The sequence below is a fragment of the Notamacropus eugenii genome, chromosome 1 (genome assembly GCF_028372415.1).
Source record: "Notamacropus eugenii isolate mMacEug1 chromosome 1, mMacEug1.pri_v2, whole genome shotgun sequence".
NCBI classification, from domain to species: domain Eukaryota; kingdom Metazoa; phylum Chordata; class Mammalia; order Diprotodontia; family Macropodidae; genus Notamacropus; species Notamacropus eugenii.
The window spans coordinates 565,989,039-566,009,902 of NC_092872.1; the positions used below are offsets into that span (position 1 = coordinate 565,989,039).

At 40.4% G+C, this 20,864-nt stretch overlaps 1 protein-coding gene across 3 annotated transcripts in view; it reads right to left on the reverse strand.

Moving 5' to 3' along the window:
• The window catches only part of ERICH1 (glutamate rich 1), a 96,323-nt gene extending 89,503 nt beyond the window's left edge, over positions 1–6,820 (reverse strand). For 2 of the 3 annotated variants that reach the window (XM_072634356.1, XM_072634357.1), the window contains exon 1: positions 6,700–6,813. Coding sequence is in view for 1 of the 3 variants with exons in the window: in XM_072634355.1 (XP_072490456.1) it covers positions 6,700–6,721 (22 nt within the window). In the remaining 2 variants the exon portion in view is untranslated. Of the gene's footprint in view, positions 1–6,699 lie in introns of all 3 variants that reach the window. The other variant, XM_072634355.1, reaches the window with a different exon arrangement.
• Between the last annotated feature and the right edge of the window lie 14,044 nt (positions 6,821–20,864).

A 20,864-nucleotide genomic window follows, 5' to 3' on the forward strand; every position in this document is an offset into this window, starting at 1 on the left:
AAGTTGTACAATTTCTACCATTTCCCCACATAACCAGGAATAACTTATCTGTAATTTCTGGTATCAATGGCCTGGTCTTGCATTGCTATCACAAGCCATTTGATAGTTCTTTGTGGATATAGGGATGACTGAGTTCATGTGAAAGAAGACCATGAAGGGGCCTTTTGATTCCACTCTTAGACCTTAGATTCCTATTACAAGTTAAATTTAAAAAATCCATTGGTATACAATTATTGTCAGCTTTTACTATCATTCCATGAAGAGAAATTTTTCAGTTGTAGAAGTATTTCTCTAAGTGTTTAACCTATCATTGTTATTATTGTTACTATAATTTCTAGATTGAGATATTCCTCACTACAAGCTCAGCTTTTATTTACTATTTTATGCTGCCTTTCAGAAAGCAACAGATCTTTGTCATTACTACGGATAATATCATACCAGTTTTTGATGTGCCTACTTGATAACTACTTGATATTACCAAGGCTCTGGTTTCAGGGTCTTGGGCTTTTTCCATCAGAGTCTGAGTGAAGAGAGAGGATGGTAAAGTGGTGATGATGGTGTGACTTGCAGCTGAAATCTTCCATGTGTGTTGTCTCCCCCATTAGAATGTGAGCTCCTTGTTTTCAATCATTCATTCATACACACTCAGCCTATTTACTACACTGTGCTGCCAGAGGTACAATGAGGGGAAGAGGGAAAGAACAAGAATTTATTAAGAACCTACTATATGCTTAGCCTTATTTGTCAATCCATAGAAGATAAGCGGGGAGGGGTGTCTAAAGTGGTACTGCAAAAACCTAGGACTTGGGCATACCCAGGGGATGCTGGGGTCTTAAAACAATTCTTATTTCAATGGGTAGGACATCTAGGTTTTTTGTTCTGAACACCAGGGCAGCTCAATGATGCAAAGAAGAGTTTAGGTTTTACAGGTAGGTGAAGGTTCACACTCAGGTGTGTCTGATTAGTTTCTCATCACATCAGAACATTAGTGTGCCTTGTAGTACAAAGTAGTCATTTAATAAATGTTTGTTGAATCAATGCCATTTTTGCCATCAATTTTGATTAGTTTTATTTGCACACTACAACAGATGGGGTTGTTGACAGTCAGATTTTACTTTATTCAAAAGAGCTATAAATTGAAAAAGTCTGAGAAACAATGATTTTGACTTGTAACCAATATGTATGTCAAATTTTCTTTTTCCTGATAAAAATCTGCTTTGTAATTTTCTTTATACAAGCTGTTCAGTGTGCCTAGAATACAGTCTTCCTTTACCACTGCTTCATGGAATCACTAGTTTCCTTCAAAGCTTAGTTTGAGAGATATTTCTTGAGCTCTTCACTGATAAATGTTCTTTCTCTCCTGAAATATTTTATATTTCGATGGAGTGTTTGGCCTGGAATCAGGAAGACCCAATTTCAAATTCTGTCTCAGATATTTACTAGCTGTATGAACCTGGGTGAATCACTTAATCTCTATTTTGCCTTAGCTTCCTCATTTGCAAAATGGGGGTGATGATAATAGCACCTACCTCACAGGATTGTTGAGAGGATCAAATGGGAAAATATTTGTAAAAAGGGCTTGGCACTTGATAGGCACTACATAAATGCTTATTTCCTTCCCTCTGTTGTATTTCCCCTTTAATACCTTTGAGGTAAGCACAGTTTCTTTCATGTCTTTGTATCTCTAGTGCCTAATAGTGTTGTATATAATAGGGAAGTAATAAAAGTTTGATGAATTGAACCAAATTCTAATGTAATTATACAGATAGGAGACTAGGTTTTTCACATGAGGATAGGTGGTTCAAACTCTTTTGAGTGATTATAGACCTTCCTGAAGAGACTCTGCAAAATTCTATGGCTTGTTACTATCAAAACAATATCATTTATAAAGAACTCCGTATCTGTAGAGAGAACAGGTCATCTTCCATGACAGCACCAAAAAATTTCAGTTAAGCACCACATGTATGTTCTCATTTGATTCCTCACTTAATAATTGATAACCAAAAGGTAGACCAAATTTATTGTTGTCGTAAGATGTTTCAGGAATCATAATTTTTGACAATCACAGGGGATACTTTATTGAAGAAGAGCTTTTAAAAATGGCTTTTGCTCTACTGAAACCAATGATTTTGGTTAAACAATAAGCACTGTGGGAATTTATTCTCACTGAACAATTCAGTGATTGCAAAAGCAGTTTTGTGATTATAAAGATGTTATTTTTTCTACTGTCCACACTATAATACGCAGTTTTATGAACTAACTCTAGGAATGATCCATTGGTATACCAGTATTAGACAGAGTATGTGGATGAAGTGATTCCACTCTTGGATCTTAGATACTTCTTAGGTTTCACTTTTGGACCAGAATTGAGTAAGAAAAAGGCAGTAGGCAAGGTTGCTTTTGAGATGGTGTATTATTCCTTTAATGAATATAAGCTTCTCCTTGAAACAAAGAACTATCACTTTTGGCAGGAGGTTGAGGGGAGGAAGGAATGTGAGTGTCATTTAATGAAGACAGTTCATACAATTTGTTCTCTCTCTCATGGCTACTCCTCTCTAATATAAGCCACAAAAGCTGTCTAGAAGGGCACTATCTCTGAACAGAAGAGCCTCGCTCAATCATTCAGGACTCATGGAACACTGGAGAGTAGCTTATTCAATCAGTGCTGAATTCAATGTCTCAGATTCAGCTCTCTCCTGAGCATTTTGAAAGGGGCTAGGGATGAGGGGGAAGCTTCCAGGTGGATCCCCATCTTATTCTAGGACCCTCCTTCAAAAAAACCATTCCATCCTTATAACCCCAGCAGGGCCAGTTCTCTCAGTCAATACCAATCATGTACACATTTGCTTCCACTAGTTCCATAGTCAAAGCTCAACCCCATAGCAACAGAAGTACCATTTCCTTCCTCACCCTACACAGCACCTCCTTTAAGTTGTGTTTATAAACAAAATGCTGTAATGAAGGAAGGGCTACTTTCTAATGACAGCCAATACATAACTAAGGCTTTCAGTGCCATCCTCTCCTCATCTTCTCTGGTCAAATAGCACAAAGTTCCAGGCTACATCAGTTCATTAACAGCACCAATCTTCATGTCTCTCTCTACCTTTCTTCCCTTGATCTTTCCCCACTCCCAGCAGCACCTAGTTTGTAGTTCTCCAGAGAGTTGAAAGTAGTGTTACAGGACCATCATTTTAAAATCAAAATTCTTCAGGTGATGCTAACTCCCTGTGAGTAATAGAATACCACAGTCTCAAAAGGACTTATAAGTCACTTAAAGATCAATGGAAAAGTGTATAGTGCATAAATAGGATATGAAGACATTATCAGTAAGTGTCTGTTCACTGAATAAAAACCTGAGCAGAAGAAATGCAGTTTTTCATCAAAGAGATGTATCACCAGGGAAGGGGTCAAGTAGTAATAACAAGGGATAAATTATAGCCATGCTCCCCTGGTATTCAAGCAATATCGGGTAATGCATGGAAAGGCCTCAAGTATGTTGGGTGGAGCTGTGATGGACTATGGGAGGACATAGGAGTCCCATGGATTGTGATCTGCATTGTTGAAAGGAATAGTCACATCAATGAGATCAAAGATCCATTGAAGTATTACAATAGATGACTACCAGTATCCCTCTATTTAGATACTGCTGCATTTATATAAGGAAACTCTCCTTTCATTTATTGTATGTAAAATACATATTTTATATAACATGCATATTAGATGAGATTTCTGCATCTGAGTTTCTTTTATATGTGACTGGTACACTTTCCCCTTGGACCTTTTCCCTTTGTTCCCTTTGGAAATACAATGATGGCCTAGAAGCCTCTACACTGCAGCTTTTGTCGTGGTTTTGAAGAATATTCATGGACCCTTAGTATGGGAAGGGATCTCATTCAGTTCAATCCATCCTGAACAGGAACCATCTCCCCTTTCCCCCTAAATACATACTAAATTTCTGACAAAGAGCTATCAGGTATTGAAAACATCCAGTTATGAGTAATCTAAGCCAAGCCATTCTACTTTTGAACAGCTGTTATTGTTAGAAATTTTTCCTTATATTGAGCCAAACTCTCTCTCTCTCTCCCATAGTCCCTAGTTTGCCCTCAAGTGCTAAGCCAAGCAATCTCTTTTCTGTAACCACAGCCCTTCAAATGCTTAAAGACCTAAATTTACAGATGACAATAGAGCAGTAATCAAAAGAACTCTTTACTGTTTCCATTGAGGGCACCATCATCATCCTCCACCAGTCACCCAATTCCTAAACCTGGAATCAGTCTTGCCTATTTCTTTCTCCTTCACACTTCCAAATCAGTTACAAAGTCTGTTCTACCTCCACAACATATCTCATACTTGTCCTCTCTACTCATATGGTGACCATCCTAGTTCAGACTCTTATTCCCTTTTGTCTACCTTATTATAGCAATTTCCAAATAGGATTCTGTATTTGTAGTCTCTCTTTTTAGGATAAAACATAACTCCTGTGCCTGGCATTTAAAGCAATTTGTAATCTTGCTCCAGCCTACCTTTCTGGATTTATTTCACATAATTCCTTTTCAGGTACTCTACCTTTTAGATGAAATGACTTGCTTTCTATTTCCTGAATTCAATGGATGGCCCCTAAGTCTAGAATACACTTTACTGTCCTTACACTCATCTCTACCTTTCAGAAACCTTATTTTCCTTTAAGGATCAGCATAAGCAGGGGTAGGGAACCTGGGGCCTCAAGGCCCCAAGTGGCCTTCTAAGTCCTTGGGTGTGGTCTTTTGAGCGAGTCTAAATTTTACATAACAAATCCTTTTGTTAAGGGGATTTGTTCTGTGAAGTTTGCATTCAGTCCAAGGACCAAGAGGGCCATAGGTGGCCTCAAGGCACCCCTGGATAGGACAGAGGTGTCATCTCTTACCTGAGAAATTTTTTCAGTTTCCCCTATCCATTAATGATCTCTCTTCAATTATTTTGTATTTACTTTTCTGTTTATTAGTTGTATCTCCTCCAACCTCCCCATTTCAATATCCCTCATCCTCCCTTCTCCTATTTGAAAATAATTTTGACCAAAGAAACCATTTTATACCTTTTAATTACTGGAAATTAATGTTTGTTGAATGAATGAGCCCTTTTCTGAATAATCACTGTTGGTATGACTAAATTATCCTTTGCTTACCTGTAATATTCTTCATGATAGGGAAGTAGTGGAGTGAAAAGGGTCAAAAAGGGAGATTTAATTTATTGGGGATGACTCCATCCCCAATGACGGTCTCATATTTAACGTACTATCTCTATGGCACTTCAATCTCAAAAGACCAGAGTAAATTCACTGATTTATTTCTGTTTCTCAAACAGGATTTCACAGCCATATTTTTAAAGGTCAGAAAGAAAAGGTAATTTTTAGATAAAAGCATACTACTACATCTTGTATTTAAACTTTGTTAGTTTCCTGTTATAACCTCCAACCTGTAGCTGCTCCTCAAAATATTGATCAAGGCAGAAATTTTCTATCTCAAAAGATGATCACATAACCAAAATATTTAGACCTCAGAGTTTGAGTGTTTAGGTAGTTTCAGAAAACTTTTTAAAGAGGAAAAAGAGAGACCCTTTACTCTATTGGCGATAAAAAGCAAGATTACATTTTGTTTCTCAAAACCTCCCTGAAGTTTCCAGGAGCTCTGCAGCTATCTTCAGAAAAGTCCCCTGATGGCCTGAGACCCAGAATCTTGAGGCTAGGAAAGAATTTCAATACAGCTGGCGCTGGTGGACCTATGAACAAGAATCTCCTCTACAACGTCTCTGACCAGTGGTCCTTCTGGCAATGAGGAAGTCAATACCTAGGAATTTGGCCCATTCCACTTTGGCACTAATAAACTGATTTCACAAACGTTTATTAACCAAGCATTTAACGCGTAAAGAATCTTGGCCTAAGCATCAGAGGGATGGAGGAGGAGTGTGAAGAGATCCAAGCTTAGAACAGAAGCTGTTCCGGCCCACGTGGAGTTTATAATCTGGTGATTTATAGGGCGGAGATAGCTCCTTTAATGCCCAATACTATCAGCATCTAAATTACCCAAACTCCCACCATTCCTTTTGTTTTTATAATTCACATAAGCGGGGAGAGGAAGGGTGGTCCTGGCAGTGGAAAATGGGATAGAAATGTAAGTAGAACGGGTGCCTACGGGTGGGGTTCGGAAAAAGATGAAGAGCACAATTGGAATCCACAGAGGGGTCTCGGAGGGGGGAGAGGGTAACAGTGGGGGGGCAGGGGCAGGGTCAGAGATGAGGAAGATGACCAGACCAGACATGGGATAAAGCACAGGGATGGAGAGAAAAAGACGAGAAATAAGGAGCTGGACCCCTGTTGTGGGGGGGTAGGGAAAGGTCCAGGGCGTGAGGACGGGAATGAGGGGCGGAGACAGAGTGAGAGGTGGAGTTTGGGGAGGGGCTGGGTGCTGGGACTCAGCGGGGGACCGGGGGGCAGTCGTACCTCCCGCCGGTCCCGGCCCGTCCCGGTGACATCTCCTAGCCCTGCCCAAGGGGCGGGAAAGCTGCCCGCCCAGCCCCAAGGGCCTCCCGGGGAACCCAGCCGAGGCCCGGGCGGGGAGCCGCGGGCGGGTCCGGCCTCCAACAGCCCGGGCCAGGGTCCTCCTACGGGACTCACGGACGCCTGGATCACCGGAAGGAAGTCCTGGAGACGCGCCCTCTCCTCACCTTGCCGCTTGGCGCCGGACATGGCTCCGGGAGAGGCAGGAGGAGCTCCAGCCGCGGGAACCAGCACCACCACTACATTCCGCACCTTTCTGGAGGCCTGCCCCCCTAAGCCCCTCCCATGAAGTGCGTTTGGCCAATCCGAATCCGCTTGGCGTTTATTTTGCTGTCAATCACTATCACTCTGACTTTTTATTGGCTATCTTGAAGCGAAGGGCCAATTTATGCTAATCAACTGAAGCTTTCCTGCTAGAAGTTGGCTATTGAGCATGCGTGCTTTCCACTGCTGAATCTTAGGTTAACCGGCACCCTCTAGTTAGCAGAGGCTGGTAATCAATCAGGCTCTCCTGCAGACCAGTTAGAGTAGACTATATATATTATATTATATTATGGAAAATGACCTGGAGAAGGAAATGGCAAAGCCCCTCTAGTGTCTTTACCAAGAAAACCCCCAATGGGGTCGTAAAGAGTCAGAAACTACTGAAACAACTAAGCAATGAGGTGGTAAAATGGATGGAGGGCCAATCTTCCCGACCCGAGTCCAAATTTGACCTGACTGTCACTAGCTGTGTGACCTCTGGGCAAGTGACTTAACCTCTTTTTTGCCTCAGTTTCTTCATTTATAAAATGGGGATAACAATAGCACCTATCTCCCCGGGTTGTTGTGAGGATCGAAAGAGGGAATAATTGTAAAGTGCCTTAATACCTAATAAGAGCTATATAAATGCTAGTAATTATTATCAGTAACATTATTAACTAGCATTTCTATGGGGCTTTAAGATATGTAACGTATTTTACATATATTTTCTCATTTGATCTTCACAACAACCCCATTTTACAGACAGATAAACTGTGGTTGAGAGAAATTGAGTGACTTGCCCAGGGTCACAATGCTAGTAAGTTTCTGAGATAGGATTTGAATTTAAGTCTTCCTTACTTTAAGTCTAGCACTCTACCCACTGTACCACCTAACTCCTAAGATAGAATATTTATTAACTGATTTTTATATACTAGACACTATACCACATATTAAGCATCTAAGAATGAAAACAGAGCATTAAGAACCTCAGGGGAAAAGCAGGGTGTTTGGAGGCCTGAAAAAAAAAGGGGGATATAGTGTCAAGAAGAAGCAAGGGGAAAAGTACTAGTTAAGCAAAGGATTTGAGGAAGGAATGAAATAAGGAAGTAGAAGGGAAAAGTGTTAGAGAAATTGGGCAGTGTAATGAAGTCAAATTGACATTCAAGGTAATTACTTGCATGTTAACATGATGTAGTAGAAAGAGGACAGGATTTGGAATCCAAATATTTGTAACTGAAACCTGACTGCCATTTATTCCTCTCCCTGGTGGCTCATTTTCCTCATCTGTAAAGTACAGCAATTGAACTGGATGATCTTTAAAGTCCCATATGTCTCTAAAGTCCAAGGGAGTCCTCTTGCCCTTTGAACTTGGCTGCAAGTCCTAGATAATGGTAGCAGATGAGACTAGTTCCTTCTAGCTGTGTTAACATAAAACCCAATGGAAGCAGACTTTGCTTTATTTTTTAAAATAACCTTAAGACAGCTTCTTGTTTTGACAGGTTTGGGATAATTGATGTATATATGTATTAAAATGTTTCTGGCTATTAGATTTATTTTTCCTATTTTAACCAGTATGCATTTTTCTATAAATATCCCATGAATATTCAAATTTCAGGTTCTGCCCATTCCACCTCTGAAAAAACACCTCTTGAATTTGTTCTCTCCTCTCTATTCCTACTTTCAACCATGTGGGTACACATTTCTACCTATCTTGGAATACTGTCAGTATCTCCTCCTAATAGATTTTCCAGCCTCCACTCTCTTCCTCTCCAGTCCATTTTACCTACTCAGTACTCTGCCACAGTAGTGTTGCTTGCTTAGTTGACCATGTTACTTCTGTGCTCAGAAATCTTTTCTCAGAGGTTCTAGCCTACAGAGTAGTTAAATAACTTTGCCAGTCATTTAAGGTCCTCTGAAATCGGGCACCAATCTACTTTCTGGATGCTTTCATGTTATTTCCTGTACCTAGACAATTAAGTGGTACAGTGGATAGAGTGCTGGCCCTGGAATTGGAAAGATCTGAATTTAAATCCAACCTCACACATCTGTTAACTGTTTGACTAGTTATGTGACTTGAACAAGTTACTTAACATCTGTGTACTTATTTCCTCAACTATAAAATAAGGATTATAATAGCATTTACCTGTAGTGCCAATGCGACATTCATAGCACCTAAGGCCGTCATGAATATCCCAGCACAATTCTGAAAGGAGAAATACCTCAGACTCTCCACATGGCAGACAGAACCAAAACACTTATTCATACACCAGAAAGCCAAATTCATCATAGTAACAAAAATCTATACACAATAACAATGAAGAGGACAACACCATCCCCAAGCCTTCCCCATGCTAGGCTTCCCACAAACCAGCTTCATTAAACAAATCACCAGCCGACTCCCTTAAACAAAATGCCTTTCTCACACTTACAGCCAGCTGTGGGTTTGCCTAAATCCTTCAGTTCTGACTGCTCTCTCACTGCTTCCTCTCAGCTCTGCTCTAGCTCAGCCTCTTTCTGTTCCACCCATTCAGCAAACTCCTCCCACCACAGGCTAGACTCCAATTCATGTAACTCAGGCTTCCATGTCACCCAGGCAGGTCACATGGGCCTATTAATGAATGAGAAAGATCTTCCCATTTTAAATTACCATTATACTACCTCACAAGATTGTTGTGAAGACCAAAGTAGATAATATTTGTAAATATTGCTAAATTTTAGCCAAACTAGGCTAAGTTCTGGTTTCCCACCTGCTACCCCAAGTCACTCACTGAAATACTTTTGCTGAAGAAACAGTGTGGTTCAGTGGAAAGATTGATGGATTTGAAATCAGAAGACCCAAATTAAAATCCTGGTCATTTACCAACTGTGTGACCTTAGGCTGATTAAATAACTTCTCTGAATCTCAATCACCCCATATGGAAAATGAGAGAATGGAACTAGATAACCTCAAAAGTCCTTTTAGCTCAGAGACAGTATAGTGGAGTTGGAAGAGAAATAAACTTGAAATGCTGAATTTGGAGAAACCAGACCTGGGTTCACATCCCAACTGGTCTACTTACCATCTGTGCAACTTTGGTCAAGTTACTTGACCTTTCTGAATATCCTTGTAAAATGAGGGTATTGGATTAATGACTTCTAATGTCCCTTCCAACTTTAAATCCTTAGAAAACTTTTTCCTATTCCTGCAAGGTCCTCACTTTTGAATCTCTTACTTCCTCTCTAAATGCCAACTCAAATGCCACCTCTTTCATGAAACCTTCCCGATCTTCTCTGTTAGAAATGATCTTTCCCTTTGGGGACTTTGTTCTGTAACTCTCTAATACACTTATCATATATAATTTTGAATTCTAGCATGTTCTTGCAAGAGTGTTAGCCCCAAGAAGGTGGAACGGTGTTTTAACTAAATTTTGTATTTTCCCTAGTGCTCTGCAAACTGTACGTGGGGAAATGTTTGCTAAATTAATAAACCTTTCTTCTTTTTTCTAACTGCTCTTGCACTTAACATCCTTTTATCCTAGTCAAGACAACCCCTTAGATAAGTTGAGCAGTCACTCTTTTATTCCATCTTATAACAGAAGTTGTGATTTACCCCCAATTAAAAAAACAACAACTACTAAGTGGCAGACTAGAATTTACATCTTTTGACTGCTAACACAAAGTGCCTTTGTTACCCTTTCCTCTGATTCCCTTTCAGAATTTCTGTCTTGGAAACCCTCGGAGGGTAGACAGGCTTCATAATACTAAATCTTCAAGATCACCACATCTCGACATCACTTACCTTCTTTCGAGTGAATGTCCTCATCTTTTTTCTTGGTTTGTGTTAGTTTGCCTTAGACTTCCAACCCACTGAGCCAACTCCATTTAATCCTACAGTATGCATTTTCTCTCCATGTAGGCCTTTTTATGAACAAGTGTGAACAGCAGCCTAGGGACAGAGCTGTGGGATTTTATTCTTCCCAGGGATGATACCCTAGGAAAATTTCACTTATCGGGAAGCAGGCAGTTTAGACGCAGTGGGATGCTCAATGCTCTACACTCTTAATAAAGGAATGTTATATAACAGAGTAAAACCACCACAATAAATTTCTAATACTGCTGTGCTACTTACTGGCTCTGTGGCCTAGGGCAAGTAAGTCACTTTCCCTCTCTGGGCCTCATTCTCCTCTATGTAAAATGAGGTAATTGGAATAGACTATCTCTAAGATTCTTTCCAGCATCCAATCTATGATTGTATGACCTTTGCAAATAAATATAAACCCATCATCTATTTGTTCATTTATTCATTCATTCAATCATTAGAATCACAGTGTGCCAGAATTGGAAGGGACATTGTTTATTCTAAACCATCTCATAAAAAATTCCTTCTACCACTTATCTAGCAAGTAGTCATTCAGCCTTTGCTTTAAGACCTCTCATGATGGAGAATCCATTAACTAGGGGAATAGACTGATACTCTTTTAGATGACTCTGTTAGGATAATTTTTTTCTCATTGAAAATCTGCTTCTCTGTCAACTTCCTTCTGGATCCAAGCAAGGTGTGTAATCCTCCTTCTTTCCTTCAAGTATTTGTAGCCTGTTATCATATCTCCTCCCTCAAAGTCTTTCCTTCTCCAGGCTAAATATACTCATTTCCTTATGTTCTTAAGGCCCTTCACTATCCTGATCATGGTCATGTCATAATCTCCTCAGTTTATCAATGTTGTCTTCAAAATGTGGCACTCGGAAATGAGCACAGTACTTTGGATAAGATCTAACCAGAGCAACATGTAGCAGAACTATCACCTGCCTGGTCCTGGATATCATGCCTTTCACTACTATTTTAAGATTGCAAATAGCTTTTTTAGATTCAATTAATTTGTATTGACTTTGTAGTCCACTGAAACTTCAATATGTTTTTCAGACAAACTGTCCTCTTTCTATTTCACCATTCTTATACTTGTGAAGTTGATTTTTGAACTCAAGTATAAGTCTTTATACTTATCCTGATGATATTTAATCTTATTGAATTTGGCCCAATATTCTAGCCTCTTGAGATATTTTTTGAATTCTGATTCTGTTATCCAGTATGTCAGCTATGTAAAAGATAATAAAGAATTGTCATTGCAATGTGATAAGCATGACATCGATGCCTTTTCCCCAAAATTTCTCCAGGAATCCCTAAAATAGGGAATCCAACCAGAAGATCAAACCCATCCCCCACAAAGATAAGCATACTAACTTAAAAAGAAAATATACACAGAAAAGTCCCTAAGAAGCATGAAGCTCTCAGAAGGGATTAAGCACTTGGGATTGATTATCTAAGGCAAGGCAAACCTCATCCCAGGGATCTGAAGTTCATAAGGATCTCAGGCAAGCTGTCTGGACTCATATTACAACAAAACAAGTAGCCTAAATCTGCTTAAAAATAACAAAACAAAAAATATGAACTATCATAGTGTGTTCTAGGAGAACTGTAATTTTTGCATTTTGGGATGCAAAATTCATATTGCTTATATTAGTTTTTATGCTCATAATAAGCAGTACAACAGATATCATTACTTAAGCATTCGAAAAAACTAGTATGACTTTTAAGGAAATATACTGGAAACAGACTATCCATTTAGAGTCTACAACAAATGACAGGGGATGCTAATTTTCCTCAGTTGATACCTGAGATTTAAGGTATCCAACAGGAGTCCCATATGGAGATTCACTCCAGTGGGTTCTTGAGAATGTGAAGGGCCCCCAAACTGTATTGTTCTGTAATAAACAAACTGTATTGTTCTGTAATAAACAAACTGTATTGTTCTGTAATAAATGTACTCATTGGACAATCCTTAAGCATACAGAAATATTCTCCAACCACTTTCAACCCAACCATGTAAAGACTTTGGGCCACCATGTTTCCTATATGTCATGTATGACTCATCCATGTGAGTCCCTTCATTAATTGCTGAGTCACATAATAGAGGTGCCACACCTGATGGAAGAGGCAGCTGACAGAACTTGAGATGCAGCTCATGAGATGAAAAGACATGACTCTAGTCAGTAGGGAAAAGTAGAGGAAGGAGAGGCTCTTTTTTAATCCATTATAATAGAGAAGGCTCTGTACCCCTCCCTCCCAATATAGACCCAACTAGCCAAGCTTATACCAGAGGCTGGCTGCTTTGCCTTTACTTTTATGCTGCTTCTTTTTCTTTAGTAACTGACTTTGTGAAACTGGAAAGGTCCTGGAAGGTCCTCAAATATTGGGGACAAGGGTATTGTCTACCAGAACAATTGCTGTGGCACCATCAGTAGCAAGGTCAGGTTTAGGAAAAGGAAAGCATTGAAGTGGAAGGGGAGGTTTCGAGACCAAGTTTGGCAGTTTGATGTACCAAATACTCGTTGCAGTGGTGGTTGTGAAATGTATAATGAATAGCCCCTGGCAGGCAGTAGTAATCAGAAGCCACTACATTTTTATTTTAATTATTCTATAATGCATGCTATTATTCTTTTATACTTCTCATTCCTTTTTCTAGATTGACTTAACTACTTGATTCCAAACCCAGTTGATGTTTGTACTTTGGGTACCTTTTAAAAAACTGATTTCTCTTTTGGGGAAACTTCAGAGCCTCAAATTGAGTTGTCCCCTGTGGAGTTTCAGTGAGGGTGGTGAACACATGGATATGAGAATTAGGGAACCCACTTCCCTTATTGAGAAGTAAGGCTTTTCTAGCAATGAACTCTATAAAAGGTGGCAAGGAAGGGAGTAAGAATACCTTGAGCCTCTGTGAGGGAAATGTTGCCTCTGCCTTACATGTTAGAATATTTAATACATTATCTGATAGCTGCACAAGAGAGATAAAGAATGCTGGGAGAAGAGGGAGAACACATCGGTGGAACAATAACGAACCTTCAAAACAGCATGCAATCTGATATAGGCTATACATGTACAATCATATTAAACCAGTTTCCACATTAGTCATGTTGTGAAAGAAGAATCAGAAAAAAAGGGGAAAACCACGAGAAAGAAAAAAAAGAAGGAAGAAGGGGAGGGAAGGGAGAGAGAAAAAATTTGGAACTCCAAATCTTATAAAAGTGAAAGTTGAAAACTAAAATTTAATTAATAGTTAATTTAAAAAAAGAAAATAAGGAACATTCATAAAGAAGTTATTTCAGCTCACTGCAGAGTACGGATTTTAGGCGGTCAGGGGTATTTGAAAGCCTTTGTAATTCCTTGTCTCCAGGGATGTCAATCAATTTTCTTGTCTTGGGCTAGAGCATCAAGATCCCTTATGTTTTTCTATAATACTATTTTAGTAACACAGGATTTAGAGTCTGATTGCAAGCCATTCATTTTTACAGATGAAGAAACCGAGGAGAGAGAGGTTAGGTAGTTCGATCAGGTCCACACAATAACGCAGACAGAATTTAAACCTGTCTCCGAGAACTACGGATTTTGTGTTCTTTCCCCTCCCGGGCTTGACTTTTTAAGGGGGATTTAACTTTCTAACTGCCCTTAAACCCATTCGCTACAGACAGAGATCAGTCTGACCAGTATCGCAGACAGCTTCTCTGGGGAGTTTCCCTGTCTCTCTGCGTCCCTGCATGGCCCCATATCCTTTCCTCATTCAACAGTTGGCTCAAACTGCAAGCTGTGCTTCTCAGTCTTTCCAGTTCTCAGCACCTCCTGGAAAGAGCAGGGCACTGAAGGTTTCTCCGGGGCAAAATGTCTTTCTGCACTAGGACCGGGCATGCTCAGTAGCCAAGGCTGCCTTGGGTTGCAAAGAGGCATCTTTGGCGCTTCTCTATTTCAAAGCACCAAGAAAGGGAAGCGCCTCGGACCTTCTCTAGATGGAGCCTGGGGCGGGACAGCCCCCCAAGTGCGCCGGTGCCTCCCAATCTTGGGGACTGCGCAGGTGCAGACTGTGAGAACCAGTTCGAGAGACTGGAGAGAGTGCGCGCGTGTGTATGTGTGTGTGTGTATGTGTGAGTGTGTGTGCGCGCGCGGGGCGGGGGTGTGTGTGTGTGGAGGGGGGGAGGGAGGGAGGGAGGGAGGGGAGGGGGGGTTCACAGAAGCAGCCTCGGCTGTAGCCAGAAGCAGGAGCCTTAGCGCATGGAATGTCCAGTACAACCTTAGCCACGGAGCCTGATGTTCTGAGCACTATTCCCTACCCACTTTCTCTCTGAACCTGACCTAGGGGGAGTTGGCCACCTCATCATGTCACCCCGAACCTGCTGAAATAGTAATGCATGAGAATGTCAGCGCTGAAAAAGGTAAGAAATTCACCCCCCACCCCCGAATTGCACAGAACCAGAGTGGGGGGGACGCAGAGAACCGGGCAGAGGGTGCAACGGTGAGAAGTAGTAAGAAAGGGGTCTGTCTGTCTGTGTCCCGGGGGGTGGGGGTGGTAGGCTCCACAAACGTCCAGTTAGCACCCAGGGGACTGGTTTCGGTCCGTCTGGGGAGTTGGCAACCAGTGTGGCTTTGGTACTGCAAAGTCTGGAACGACTGACCCTGTTAGAATCTAAGCCATGGACAGAGAAGGTTGGTTGTTAACAGAGTGGAGCTGGGGAGAGGAGGGGATGATAGCAGGGCAACAACACCCAACAACCACACTTAAGGGGAACGATGGTGGGGTGCAGCAGCTGCCATTCGGACCTGCTCCTTGCTTTTAACAGATGCACAAAACCACTGGGGTGATGGAGTTTGGCCGGGGGGCTGGCGGTGGACCGGCAGCGTGTACTGTGTGTAAACTGGCAGCATCTGCCTTGGATTTTCGATATGTCTTGCTTTCTCTTTTCTACATGGGGTCCCAGCAGCCGAGGGTTATTAGGAAGAGATGGGAGAAACCAAAGGCTGGGGATGGAGGGAATGCAATGATACTGGAGGACACTTGATTTCAGAGGCTGTTTCTTCACCACAAACTAGCCATTTGTACAGATTTTGAAATTTGGGGGTCAGTAGGGGCGAGCTTCTCTTCCGCAATAGGGTCGCAGCAGGTGCAGCCCCGGAGAGGATCGCAGAGTCGAATTTAGTATCTGGTTGCGGAGGCGGGCTGGGGAGGGATGCTTTCCGACTACGCTGGGGTCTCCGGAGGTCCCGAGCCCCTAGTGTGTGGGGCAACCCGAAATGTGAAATTGCCAGTTGCGGTTCTCCGCCAGCTGGAGGATAGAGGTGGTGAGTGTTGGATACTTGCTTCCATGAAGCTTGAGAGTGGAGTGAGGGGGCAGCCTGCGATTCTTTTGGGTAGGGGGACAGGTTAGAGAACACTTTCCCAGACCGAGCTTTTGAGGGACCTCACAGCAGGAGCCCAAAGAGTGGCAGAAAGACGCCAACGTGGATTTGGAATGCCTGGTGTTAAATGTATCAAGAGTGCCCAAGCTGTGGAGAGAGACGAGGTTCTGGGAGAAAAGAGGCTTCCCACACTACAGGGTTGGGAATGGATGTCTGAGAAGAAGTGGGAAGCTCTCTTGACAAACGGGGGGATGGGGGTGGAGAAGGAGGTTGCTAGCAGAAGGGGTGAGTGTCCCCCGCTTTCCAAATGTGAGTGGGGTGCACTGGGGCTTTTTAAAGGGTGGTTGCTATGCGAGGCAGAACCCAGCGCAGGATTTTGTAACTAAGCCTCCCCCGGTGGCGGCTGTTGCTGTTCTCTGGATTTGTTCTCCAACGATTACAGGCGATATAATGATGATGATAATTATTACAGTCCTGGCATACTGAGGGGGTGGTGCGTGTATGTACGTGGGTGTGAGCGTGTGTGCTCCAGGAGAGGGAGAGGTGGGAATACTGTCCTGACTGAGCGCATCCCAGGTGTGGTCCAGTGCTCAGCCTGGGTAGGGGGAAGGGGGAAGTGGTGGTGGCGGGGGATAGAGATAGAATCTCTAGGCTACTGCTCCTGGATGGGGTGCTATGAGTAGAGTAGATGGGCTCCTTTGAAAACCGGAGCTCTCCCATCGAGGGAGAGAGCAGGGGAAGTCAGAGTGGGGAGGGAATTCACCAGGAGATTAAAGAGTTTGAAGAGAGGTGGAAAAAGGGGAAGAAATCGAGCTTTAGAGAAGGTTTGGAGGTGGAGAAGAAAAGCAAACTTCAAGCATAAAAATGAAAGAGCGGGTTTTTTTTTTTTACTTAATTTAATTTGATTAAAAAAACATTTGTTTCTAAAAAATCATCTTCTGTTCCTTTTGGCTTTTCCTACACTCCTTAGGTCATTGTAGCCCAGCTCCCGTATGTTTGTGGCTTCTCTGAGGTGAGGTGGTGGTGACTTCCCGGAAGGGCTTCGAATTTGGATTCTGTGACTTATCCGTGGAGGCTGCCTCTTGTATTGATTAAAAATAAAGCGTTTGGCAGTGAATTTATTTTCCGTGTTTATTACCTCTGCAAGCATTTACTGTGGGTGGTTTTGAAAGCTGGAAAAGATGGGGTGGGGGGGAGCGTGGGGCGCACCAGAGCTTTCTTTCCCTGTCATCTCAAGACTTATGGTAGGGGAGGAGAGCTCTTTGATTAGGTACAGGGGCACTCAAGTAATTGGCTTCCCTTAGGAAATACATCTTGGTGGCTTTGAATATGTGCTAGCACTAACCCGCTCTGTTGGAATTATTGCTTCTTTGTGTATCAAACACAGCAGGGTTAATTGTGACTCCCACAATTCTAGAAGTGATATGTGATCTTCTGAGTGCCCTTATTTGTAGATAGGGATTAATCACAATTGAAATTAGAGAATAACTTGAAATCCTTAGTGTACTCTGAGTGAGTCCTATCTCCATCAGAAGCGTTTTCTCCCCCCACTCATCTTGCCGCTGACTTAAAGGAAGCTATCTTCATTTTTATGAAGACTACTTAGATGTGAGGTTAATAAAGGATTATGAAGCATTTTTTTTTCTTTTAACTTCTCTCCAGGTGCTCCTGGAAAGAGTAATAGGTAATGCAAGCAGAAATGGGTGAGATGAAAAGATGGGAGTTTGGGCAGGTCAGGTTGTTACTCTGCTTAAAGGAAAATGTCATTAATCAGGATTTTCCAGTAGCCAAATTGTCTTGTGCAGGCGGCTGTGGTGAGTCACAGCTTTGGCTCTAAGAGTAATTGTAGAGTGTGTATATACCATTTCCTTTTTTGATGGTGTGACTTCTTCATTGCTTGGTAGAGAACAAATTAGAATACTTCATACTCCACATCTGGGGACATGACTAGCAGGCTAAAGGGAATTCTATCTGCTCAAGTACATCTGGGCTGTGGAAATTGTGTAAAGGAGAGAAAATGGCTGTCAAATGCCTCTATCCTTTAACACATATTATCACTTTGTTTCACTTTATCTTTTCAAGAGTATACAATGCTAAGAATTAAATAGTTATATATTACAAAGTTGAAACTACCAAGTAGGTCCTTTTTTGTCTTTGTAAACAACTTCTGCCCTTTCATTTCCTTTCCTTCATCTTTCTCTGTCTCTGAACATGAAGTTAATATGCTTTAGATGTCTTAATTTACCATTTCACAAATTCACATTTTGTTCTAAAATGAAAGGCAAACTCAAGAAGCAAATGGATTAATGCATCAAATATTTGAAAGTAAATAAGGGTTTGAAATTCAAATTCTTATATTACCAAGTAATTTTCCCAGATTAGCCTTAAAAGTCAGTTTTTAAAATGGTGGAAAATTTTTCTTCCAGGATTCTTTTATATATGTTATGCAATTATTATTGCAATACTGCTAGAAATAGCCCCAAATGTATGCTACTATCAAGCATGGGTGGATCCTCAGCTTCAGAGTCATGCAGACCAGGGTTCAAGTTTTACCTCTAACACATATTGCCTTTGTGACCCCTATGCAAGTCACCAAACCTCTCACTACCTCTGGAAAACTCTTTAAGATTAAATTTTGGAATTGTAACCTACATTGGTAGAGGGGGTTACCTCACTGGAAATTCTCTCTTTTGGTGAATTTACAGAATGAGTCCAAAAACATTTTTTCTTTTATTTCTTATAGTGTATACCCTCTATGGATACATTATTTATAATATAGTTTTTACTTTTATAAAATTTGGATTTTAATGTATTTCCCCATTGTCATAAGTGTATGTTTTTGTGTTATTTTATTGCTTCAAGTTTTTTTTTCCCCTTCCATCTTAGGTCTGAACTGATTTAAAGTATAGGAGAGAAAGAAGAATATCACATTTTCACATTAAAATATTTTAAACCAAAACAAGTGCTTTGCAAAGCCAGTCTGTCAACCAGTCAACTCTCAAACTAGAGTTATTTTTTCAATTTTAAAAATTGTTAGAGTATTTGCTACTTTTGTATACAGTGAAATATTTTCTGTAGGTGAACACAGTAACATCAAAGAAATATCTTTCTTCTTAGCACATAGTAGGTACTCAATACACACTTGTTAAGCTAACTTGAATTGAATTGAGTTATTCTATTTTATTTTATGTCCTTTAAACCATCCATTTATTTGACTGGCGAGTATTCTGATTTTAGGTTTTTGAATCCCATATTTCATTATTTAAGGTTTGCTGAATATCAGGAATGGATATACCATAGTGCTTCATTGGCTGCAGTTGAAAAAAAAAACCAGGTACAATTCATCATTTTGGACACTGGGAATAATATTTTACCGTGTTGCCAGCATGTTGGCTATTAAAGAATGAGAGGCTACTGAACAGGTCAAAGCACTGGGCAGTGAACAGTTTACTCTTACTCAGTCATAGTTATACCTTAGAGACATTTGTCATTGAGTAAGCACGTTCATTTAGCCATATCCTGAGCTTCTTAAATAAAAGTTTATTGTTTTCCAGCCTGTGGTTATGGAACAAAAGCTTTACTTATGAATTTTCCAAGTGGGTATTAACGATGAAAATCTCAAGTCAAATCTTTGATGTATATTTTCAAACCAAATTTATCATTCATTTATTCATTCATTCATTGAACAAGCATTTGTGAAATGACTTCTTTGTGCTAGACCTAAATGATGACAGACAGATACTTCTAATTTTACATTTGAAAGAAATAAAGGGTATAGACTTAGACAGTTTTTAAAACAATGTATCAAGATTTAATCAATCAAATACTTTCAGAGAAATTTCTGGTATGAAGTCCTTTAGACATGATTGAGTGATGATACAAGATCTGAAGAATTCAGCACTGTACCATGTGCCTAATAATCCATCAATTTGTTCATTCCATATGTTGTTACATATCCATTTATGGAATTCATAAAGTAGTACATGTTAAAAAGACAAATATTGGAGAAACCATTTTTTGAAGATGTTTTTAAGGAACTGCCTGGATACAAAAAAAAAATGAAGTCAATATGATAGAAAAGCCTGATGGTGGAAGAGATGTCATTTTTGGATTTTGAAGATTTAAACTTTAGGTAAGTTGAAAGATAGGATGTATGTACTAAAGATGCTACTAAATAAATCACCGCATTTATAACTAGAAGACTGAATACCTTCTATATCTGGCTCCTATGCTTCTATTTCTTGCTGGAGAATCCATATTTTGATTACAAAATAAAAAGTTCTGTTCTTTTAAAGATTTCTTTCACCTTTCCCAACTTTGTACATGTTTTGATTGCTTCTAAAATAATATGGACATATTAATATGCTGCTTGTTTCCAGATGCTCTGAAAATGGCATATGTGATTTAGTACTTCTAAAACAATGAGTGAATATGTGGTTTTAAATTTATAGATGTAACTATTTGGTATCAAAACCAAAATCATCTTATAGGAAACAGGGATACAAATAAGGATTGGATGTGTGATTTAGTTGATACAGGGAACTCCTGAAAAAGGAGGCTCTCCTACAATATTCTATATTCAAACTTTTCATAAATGTTGAGGGGCGAGGCTGATCCCTTTTGACAATTCTTAAGTACTTTGTTCATAGCTACCTCTTTCCCCTACTACTGAATTTCTCTAAAGAGAGACTCTGCACTCTGCCCTGTGTGCTAATGGTTACCTTCTCAAATCATTCTTAAAGTAAAATTTAATTTGTTTAAAAGCCTGACTAGTAAAGTAGTTATCTCTTCTAACATATATGTAACATTTATTAAATACAGTTTCAAAACATTTGTATGCTACATACATTAGTCAGATGATTGGCTTCAGTAAGGTATCCTGTAGAGTAA